General features: G+C 39.8%; 1 protein-coding gene across 1 annotated transcript in view; it reads right to left on the bottom strand.

The window, feature by feature from the left end:
• LOC111650771 (uncharacterized) overlaps window positions 1–10,154 on the bottom strand; it is a gene marked incomplete at its 3' end in the record, with an annotated part of 19,456 nt that extends 9,302 nt beyond the window's left edge. Inside the window, 3 exon segments of the mRNA XM_087172451.1 lie at window positions 611–730; window positions 3,729–3,765; window positions 9,750–10,154. Coding sequence (XP_087028577.1) covers window positions 611–730; window positions 3,729–3,765; window positions 9,750–9,840 — 248 coding nt within the window.
• Window positions 10,155–10,160: the final 6 nt, after the last annotated feature.

Here is a 10,160-nt window from a genome sequence, read left to right as displayed (position 1 = left end):
TTTTTTATTTGTACTTGTGATGGAGTATCATTACACTGTGGTGCAGTTAAAGATCTTAATACTTCCTCCACCCCTGCAAAGTTACAAGTGGTTAAACAGTCGACAGTGCAGCTGGATTTAATTTCCCCGCAAAAAAGTCAAAATGCATATTTTCTATTTTAAAAATAGAAATAGGAAAAAACTTTTCCAGGCCACAGTTCAAATGGACTTTTTGACAAAGCTCTGTCGGACAAACGACCAACTTTCTTTGGCTCTTTTAGTTTGGACTCAGTGGTCGACACACACACTCCTCACTCACTCCTGGAGTTTAGGAAAGACCGACACTTCCGAATAAGCTCTTGGTTATTGAGCATTCCTTACTTTGATTATTTATCCGCGATGTTGTACACTGTTTATTCTTCAGGATGCCACTGTAAAGGAGTCGGAATCAACTGGGTTTTCACTGGTTAAACTAAAGATATCAATTCTGTTTCGAACACTGAAACTGGTTAATCAATATAGAAATATCTCAGAAACAGATTTTTATTCTCTTATTTCATATTTCCTAACAGGCTTTATCTGCTCAGAAGCTCCTGAATCTGTCTGTACAGTGATCAGTGATTCAGGATACGTGTTTGCTTGTTTAGACGTCTTCCTCTTTCTGCAAAGACACAAATCGATATAGAAAAAGCTCGAGGGTGAACACTCACTTCTCTTGATGGCGGCTCTGATGGACGAGAGGGGACCCTGGCTGCAGAGAGGGAAAGAACAAAAGGAAAACATGAGTCACATTAGTTCACCCCTCTCTCTCTCTCTCTCTCTCTCTCTCTCCCAGTGATAAACATAGCTTGCTCGTCCCACCCAGTCCTTTCTCTGTGAGCTCCACATTCAGACATTTGCTGACTTGCTTTAGGGCAATAACAACGGCTTAGATCTGAAATTAATTAGTTTAATGAAGGAGGTTTGAGCCGCCCAAATTAGCCGACATGTCCAAAGTGTCCTTGAGCAAAGCACTGAGGCTCCAGCTGCTCAGTTAGTGCAGAAATATGAGTAGAGACTCAGGACTGATTTCGCAGCTTCCTGGAGGGGGAGGGGTTAAGACTAAAGGTTTGTTTTCCACAGGTAAATCCCAAACATATCCACAGTGTGATTAATGTTAGTACACTTCCACCTCAGCTCAGCTCTTGATTACAAGGACGCACTTTTTATTCGACTGTGCAAAAGTTTTCTTTTTAAACTTTTTAAAGTTGTCATGGTCACATCATGTGAGCGGATTGCCTCTCTCATCTGCTGCAGACAAGTGTCGTCTAGACCTGAGATCGTTTCCCTGGTCCCTGCCCAGATACAACATCTTGCTGGATTGGATGAACTCTCCCAATTGGCTTCAAACGTGAAACAGCAATATTAGTTCTAAGAAAAAGCTCCAGTTAATGTTTTCAGTAGTGAGAAAGAGGACGGATCGTTCACTCTACTGCACATCCTTCTTTTCTTTTCCTCAGAAACACAGATTACTCAGGAAGTGTTTAAGTTCACGTCCTGGTAAAATGGTGAAACATCCTTTTATTTCCCAGAGGAGCGAGACTGATGGTTACAGACATCTGTCCAGAGTAGAGAACTGGCCGCCGGCCTCCTGAAAACCCCGACTCTGTTTCGTCCTGAGCGTCTTTTAATGCTTTAAGGAGGAGGAAAAACACTTCAGTACAACTTCGATCAGTGTGTTTCCAAAAAAGAAATACTTAGTAGTTGGAGTTTTATGTGACAGGCCTCTTTAACTAAACCGTTTCTTCCCTTTGTGGTTTCTGAAATGTTGTTTTTCACCCCAAACAACCTTCTGCACATTCAGCACATTTTTATAAACATCCCAAGAGAGAGAAAAAGTCCTGTTATTCCCCGATTTAAAGTGTTTATCAGATCAAACTGTCAAAATGATTCAAAGATCATTCAGGGTCAAGAGGAGAGCCAGAAACTGAGTCCAAATTCTTCCCGTTTAAAAACGGAAAAAGTAGTTGTTGCTAGGCAGAGTAGGAAACAGATCCAGACTCACCCAGATGACAGAAGGAGGTCAGACGTCCTTCTGCGTCTAATTCTCTCTGTCTTTTTAATAAATAATAAACTGAAATAAACTGTTTTCTTGTCTTTCCCTGTGTCTTTGTCTCCGTCTCTCTGCCACAGAGCTGCTAACCATGAACAGACACACATGACTCACCCCTGACACTGCCCACACACACACACACACACACACACACACACACACACACACACACACACACACACACACACAGCTTTACTTTAAAGTGATGGAAAACACTCCTCTTATCCTCCTCTTTCCATTCCTCCTTAATCACTGAAAAAAAAGGAGTTTGACAAAACAAAAACATTTAGAGAAACTTAATTAAACAATCATATAGAAAACAAATGATCTTTTTGTTTAGACAAGCAGGTGTTAATTTAAATCCGCTTCATGAACACTGTCCCTCTTTGCTAATGCAGCTTTTCTGTGTTTGGCAAAAAATGTTGTCATGGCTTTTCCGTTTGGCCCATTACGTCACTTTGGGGTGTGTGCGACTGACGGTCCAGCAGTTCAGGCAGCAGCTACAAAAACAGCAGTTAAATAAAAAACTGCCATCACAGAGACGAGGCAGGATGTAATGTAATACATACTTGGTTGTACTTGTAAAAAATGACAGACAGTTTTTGACCACTCATGAAAAGGTGCCATATATTATAAAGGTCTGTGTCCATGTGTAGTGTGATTATAGATCAGCTCTAGCTTCCATATTAATACTGTGAAAGTATCAAAGCCTCAGTCCACAGAGAAATGCACACAGCCTGTATTCAGAAACTGAGCCTTAAAACCAGCCGTCAGGACTTCCTGTAACCTTTGTTGTAACTCACAACAAAGCAGTCACCAAGCCCCGCCCACCTTGAACCACCACCCAAACCTTTGCAGGATTTGGTTTCTCTGAGTGTTTTTACCTGAAATCTGCTGTATTTTTAATCGGATCAGCCAATCAGAAGAGAGGCTCAGAGCCTCCTCTCTTCTGATCAGTTCTCAACATGTGTTTTGCTTAGAGCTGAAAGTAATTACCGGTCCGAGGTCAATCCTCCAACACAGAAAACACCTTGAGAACCCTGATGTGGAAAAAGGGAAAATCCCCCCCCAAAAAATGTGATCACTGTCTGGTGTTTCGTCACACATTAGGGGCTTTCAAACATTTCACAACCTTCTCACAATCCATTTTGTTTCTGTAGTTACTCTAGTTTAAGTGAAATAAAGTCAAACTCAGGCTCCGTTTCCCCAATAAACAGACACACACAGTCTTTAAACCCTATGACTTCTCCCGGCTAGTTGCCATGCCAACCGGCCAACAGCCAAAATACTTTCAGGAGTGTGTCAGACCAAGAAACCAAAGGGAGGAAAAGTAGTCCTTGCAAGTCTGTGAGGAAACTGAAGAAAATAGACCTAATGGGCACATGTGTGACTTTATGAAAACGTCTGTAGAAGCTGTTTTTGTTTAAAGAAGGAAAGATTTACTGATCTGTTCAAGAGCAAAACGTCTTTCATGACAGGTTGAGATCAAAGAGATCAAACCCTTCACCTGGATACAACATCAAACAAACCTTTTTCGGCCAAACAAACCCTTGCTTCATATGGGTCACATTAAAAAAGGAACACTTCCTGGTAACAGTTACTCATCTTGTCCGAACTGGAGAGACAAAGAGGAAGAGGAAAAAGAAAAATATCTCACCTGTGACGATGCTCTGGCTTTCGTCTGTCAGCACGACCTGAAGAGAAAGAGATCGTGAATGAGCATCGTGAAAATGTGCAGGTAGCGTCAAGTATCAAAAACTGCTTGGTGTGAATCCTAGACTTGTTTATTTGCTCTAAGATCACATGTTTCCTGATCTGAACCAGATTACTTTTCACTCTTAGACCATTTTGTAGGAAAAGTTCTTTATTCGTTAATTCAAACCACAAAGAGGTGGTGACGATCAAAATCTGCAGTAAACTACAACCAGAGGGTCTTGATGAGGAACTGTCTCTTGAGCTTGAGACGAAGCTACAAAGACTTGACAACCCACCAATCTGTGCCAGTTGTTTCCACCAACCGGTACAGATCTTTTCAGTCTTTGACAGTCGGGAAGGAACATAAACCTTACGACTGAGAAAAAACACAAGACATCACACTGAACCACTTGAGATAGACGCCCCAACAAATCCCAACACAACGACAAAGAAGAGTTGCGTCTTCTTGTACGAAACCAAACATGGACTGCAACCAGCACCGTCCGTCCTCAAAAGGCCAAAAAGGAGGAAAAAAAAACAGAGTTTGTGCGAGAGCCTGGATGGAGAGGCGTATCGGACTTCAGGTTAGGCCGCTTGGCGACGCACAAATGACGCCGTCAGTTGCAGAGGTCGCAAATATCAAAGAGGTTTAAAAACTCTTTATAAGAACAACTGGCAAAGACTAGAGAGATTAGGATCTTTACATATCACACACTTTATGATTCTGTCTGCAGAATGACAACAGCAAATCACTTTCATAATTAATGGCTTAATGTCCATCTCATGATTAATACTAATAATAGTTTTATTTCTTTGCATAACTTTGTCTGTATCTCACCCTCCTCTGCTGACTGATCATTGATATTTAAGTCTCTTGAATGACATGTACTGTAAGTTGTGCAGATGGCGGACCTTTGATCGAGATGTTGATCGGCAGTTTTTCTATTAAATTGGATAGTTAGTGTTGGTTGCTAATTTGGCATATTTTGTTAAATTTAAAAAAAGGGTTAAAACGTATTGAAAAAGTCTTGTTTTAGTACAGACTCTCCGGTCGTACTAGCACGAGTTATCACAGATTTCTGAACGACACCCGACCTGGTGTTTAAGCATGAAAAGAGATAAATATCTTTTTAAATAAAATCAGTTTCATAAATTTCAAAAAACAAGTCAATATGATTCATGTTAAAAATCTTGTGTTAAGATGAAAAACACGTGAAACCTCATTAGCTTTTAGCTGTTAAATTGTCACGATGCGGGTCAAAAACAGAAATCCATAAAGTCTGTGAAGTCTTCCACACAGGAAGCGATGCAGTTTATGTTTTCAGTTTGTTTGGAAAAGACCGAAGAAGAGGAGGAAGAAGAAGAAGAAGAAGTAGTGATCATGGTTGAACACACAAAGAAAACAGCACCATCAACAGAAACAACATCAAAGTCAAATCCTCGACTGAAGACGTCTCAATCCCCCGCCCACGCTCGTTTGACGGTCAGGTGATCACCACACTGACAACAAAAGGGAAGAGGGAAAAGTAAAAAACGCCTTCTCAAGGTGAACAAAGAAAGGAGAAAGAAAAGAGGAAAAGGAAAAGAAAGAAGACTGGACTTTTTCTGTCTGTGTGTGCATTTTCCCATTTCCTACCTCCTTTCCTCTCCTCCTCTTCACACCTCAAACTGATCACCGGGTCAGCTTGGCGTCCCTGTGGCGTCCAGAGAGACTGACCGTTGACGTGTTTGGAAAATACTCTGTCAGCACTTCCTTCTTTCTTTTTCTTTTTCTTCTTTTCTTCCTTTTCTGCTATTCCAAAAGTCAAACTTTCTCTTTTCTCTGCTCTGTCCACTTCTTCTCTACTCTCTCTCCTTCTCTAAAACTCCAACTGGACCGCCCGTCTGAGCTGGCCCGCTCTCCGATTGGCCGAGAGCACGCATCGAGTGAGGCTGTGATTGGCTGCTGTGGGATTCTGCTGGAGTCATCAGGAGTTTTAATACTTCCAGATGTTTGTCCTGCAGCGGGGCTGGCTCAGCTGGCTCAGCTGCGTTCAAACACGCAAATGCACACCGCAGCAAATTTTCCTCAGAGTTCGTCATCTGTCGGGTTTCTCCTTTGGCACGATGAGGTCAGAGGTCACAGGTCGGAGATTGGAGCTAAAAGGGATTACTTCAGGAGGGTGGACCATCATGACAGCAGACTACACTTCCTTAAAGCTGCTTTAATCTTTATTTTGATATTAATAATGACTCTAGATACATAAAAGGATTCACATGTAGTGAAAAGTTATCCCCTGACTCATCTATGTGGAGCATTTTAGCACCTTTTAACTTGTTGTTTTGGTTTCACAGCCCACAACTTTACTGTTTTGATTCACTCTCATTGACAATATTTCAAGATACAGGCACTTTTTTTTTTCAAATTAAAAGCCCAGATAAACCCACTGTTCACTTCCTGTCTAGCACCACAGAGCAGACAGACAAAGCAACCAGCTGGGGAACACAGTGGAGCAGATAGCAGCTAAAGAGCCAGATGTTGCCAGGAGTTGGTGGAGACCAAAACAAAAGTAAAAAGAAGAGTGAATATTGGACTTGCATTCGAAACACAACTATGGCAGCAACTAACGACCATCTTGACTACAGATTAATATAGTGATTATTTTCTTATCAAAATCCTTTGGACTAAAAAAAAAAAATGGTGAAAACTGTCCACCAGCGTTTTCAAATGTCTCGTTTGTTCCGACCAAAAGATAAAAGAAACAGATATTCAGGTTATTATTATAGAAAACTAAGAAAATACACACAATGAAGCATGTTGCCAATTAATTAACACACACATTAAATAACGCACGACAAAGAAAACAGTAAATCCTTACAACTGACGAGCTGCAAATCCAGAATGACTTAAACAAATGATGGATTATCAGAGTTCACGCCAGTTGATCACCTAATTGATTAATCGACCAAGTGCTTCAGCTTTGAACATGACTTCAAACGAGTGATAATGTTGCTCCTAATCTGATGGATGTGTAAATTCATCACATCGACCTAAACAGGAGACGATATTTTTAAAGTTTTTTACAACTTTTTAAAGAAACGTTTTACTATATAAAACAAACAGTTGATAATTTGACATGACAGATTTCTGTATTTGTGTGGGTGGGTAGAAAGTAATGTGACATATATTCCAAGCACCAATCAGGACTGAACATTTTAATCAAATACAATGAGAGTTTTGGGTTTGTTTGCTTGTGTTACTGATTTCTGAAGGTTAAACTTAAAAATTAAATATTACATTTTTTTTCCAAACTGAAACTCTTGATTGTTACTAGTCATGGATATTAAATAATACAGGGAAATGTTTAAGATTTGAACCCACCACACAAACTAACTGACAGACTGTCTGGTGGGAAACTTTTCCTCACACTGAACAAACAATGGGAGACTCACATGTGACATTTATCACCTGTGACACTAACAGTCGAGTCCTCGAGGAAATAAGTGCGTCACTTTGTTTCGGGGATGTGTCACAGCTTTTTCAGGTATTCTGGAAACATTTGATTACCTCATTAAATTAGTTGATTATCACCTAAAACTTTGTCAGAAACTCAACTAGTTTCAGCATTTTTCCTTTTTTTTCTATCTTTTTTTACATTAAAATATTTTCAGCCTTGTTCACTTTTGTTTTTATTTCTAACAGAACATTTTTAAAAGGAAATGTAATTTGATTCGGGACAGTGACTTCCAATGTTTTGATTAATCTGCATTTCCCGAAGCTAAGGAGAGGCTTAAGAAAAATCTTTTGGAAATAACTATCTTCAGATTCCGCAAAAATTGATCACAGATTGTTTTTGAATCCACAGAAAGCCCAGAACCCACAGTCGCTTTCCTGTCTATGAGCTAATGTTGTGCTGAATTCATCAGCAGTCTGGTTCGTATCCAAATATTTTTCTATGATTTCCAATCAGATTTACTCCATGTTGCAAAATATTTGCAGCTCTTTGGAGTCAAATTTTTTTTTTCTTAGGTTTAAAAACATAAAAGCAAAGATTTGAAACATATTTGGTGGAAACTCAGTGACCTCAGCTTGTCAAAGTCACATGCTTGAGTTTCATTGCACAACACCAGCTGACTTAAACCCTGAGCAACACATGCTCCCAGATCAGTGTTTCTACCATGTTATGATCATTAGCTGAAGAATTAATGGTGATTTCCAGGTGGATTTCTCTGTTGTTATTATAGGACAGCGGTAAATATGGGCGGCTGTAGCTGAAACCAACAGTTTGGATGTTGTTGGAGGTGATTAACAATGAGGAGGCCAATTTAATTGCTTTTTTTCCCCTTTAAGAAAGAAGTTACATTTATTTTTTGTGATATTTTCAAAGTGTGCTTAAAAATACAATCTGGAAATCTCCATTTTCTTTTTTGCTCAGCTCTCGTTGCTGTGTTTTTTTCTGTAACACACTTCCCTGTCAGATCAACCGTCACCTGATATCACCTGTCAGTGCAAGTTTAACTTCCTATTTCTTCTTCATGTGTTTAACTCCAAACAAACTGGCATCAGCAAGTCGGAGGTGTAATAGATTTTCTCTTTACACTGATTCACAAATGAAGTAGAGCTGAAAATAATTCACAATCAAAGCTGGAATGACACCAACTGTGTTCAAGACATTAAGCATTTTTGCAAACATCTTAGTGGTTGTCTCTTCATCTAAAGCTACAGTAGAGAAAAGTCAGTCAGAGTGGGAGATATGGATAAAATCCTCTTTTAAGATACGTGACATTTTGTATTGCAATATAAATAAACATCACGATTCAGCAGATTTACACAAAATAATGACTAAAAATTAATATTCAATTCTCTAACTGCAGACCAAGTGCTTCAAACATATGTCGTCATTTTCCAGATATATACCGAGGACGTTATCGTCAAGGCTTCTGTTGGATTACACACACACACACACACACACACACACACACACACATCTACAAAGAATAGCCTTGAAAAGTCAAGGCATGTTAAATTATAACTTGTTTTTCCCTGAATGAGACGGAGAGAGAGAGAGAGAAGAAGACAAAGAGGGAGGACTTGTACATTAAATTAATGGCTGTAAGTCTTGGCACAGGCCTGCACCATTACGTGTGTGTGTGTGTGTGTGTGTGTGTGTGTGTGTGTGTGTGTGTGTGTGTGTGTGTGTGTGTGTGTGAACTTTGACCCAAATGATGACTTGTATGCAAGTTGATACAAGAATTTATGGCTTTGGGTTTGAGCAGGTTACACCCACAGTCAGTGAAGTAGTGAATAAAGAAAGTTTCCCCCTTCAGCTGAGCTGTCTGTCATTATCGACTAATTGGTCAAATATTCTCTTGATTTATTGGTAAAGGATCAATCATTCTGTCCATAAAATATCCAAAAAGACCAAAACTCGACATGTTATTACTCCTCTTCTGTATATGACAGTAAACTGAACACATTTCAACTTTGGATTTTTATAAATTCAACAATACTTAATTCCTTTTACATATTTCTTTTGGTACAAACTTTGTGGCTTTTTACCAACTTTTTATTCTGCACTTTAAACCAGTAAGTTGCTGGTATTTTAAGCCTGTAATGGACAGTATATATGTTGGTTTAGTTTTTATCAGTCCTATGAGAGATTTAACAGCGATACTACAAATATGACAGAAATGAAAGGTGTATTGAGGATCCAACAGAACTATAAACTGACCATAATTACCACAGAAATACTAAAATCACACATAAACTACACAAAAATCAAATTACAGGAGTATTTTTAGCTTTAACGTTAGAAACGTTTGGACGATCTTTCTGTTATCTGAGCATCTGTAGTTTCAGGTTAAAGTTGTATTTCCGCGATAAGCTTCCCAACTGACTTGTGACAACTTATTTTCCCAATATATATCGATAAATATAATCGATATCAGGTGGAATCGGTTTAAAACAGGCGGGTTTTATGAGTGTTTTTTTTCGCTGTTGTACCTCCGGAGCTGTTCGGCTGTCGTCGGACCACTTGTTCCCGGGTGTCCCTCATCATGTTTTCCTCCTCTTCTTCGGACCGAGCCTCGGCCATGTCTGCTTCTCCTTCTTTAACCTTTTCCGTCTCTCTGGGGGAAAATGGAGTCAAAACAGAGACAGCGACATTATTCCTCCTCTTGTTCCGTCGTCGCCAACATCCACCACCGACACCACCACAACAACTCGGGACAAGTTCACCCAAACACCGTCAACTTTAAAGCCCCGAAACGTCTCCCGGGATCCGGTCGACACTCCGGCTCGGTGCTCGGCAGCTCCGGAGCCGCGAGACGGTTTAAAATCTGTTGTTATGTTAAAACAATACTTGTCGTTGTGTTGGGTTTCGGTTGAAGAGTTTCTCTCTGTCTGTCTGTCTGT

The sequence above is a fragment of the Seriola lalandi genome, unplaced genomic scaffold (assembly GCF_002814215.2).
Source record: "Seriola lalandi dorsalis isolate HSWRI2012SDOR001 ecotype SW California unplaced genomic scaffold, Sedor1 jcf7180002052872, whole genome shotgun sequence".
NCBI classification, from domain to species: domain Eukaryota; kingdom Metazoa; phylum Chordata; class Actinopteri; order Carangiformes; family Carangidae; genus Seriola; species Seriola lalandi.
Note: the sequence above shows the minus strand (reverse complement) of the source record. Positions and strands in the feature narration are given on the sequence as shown.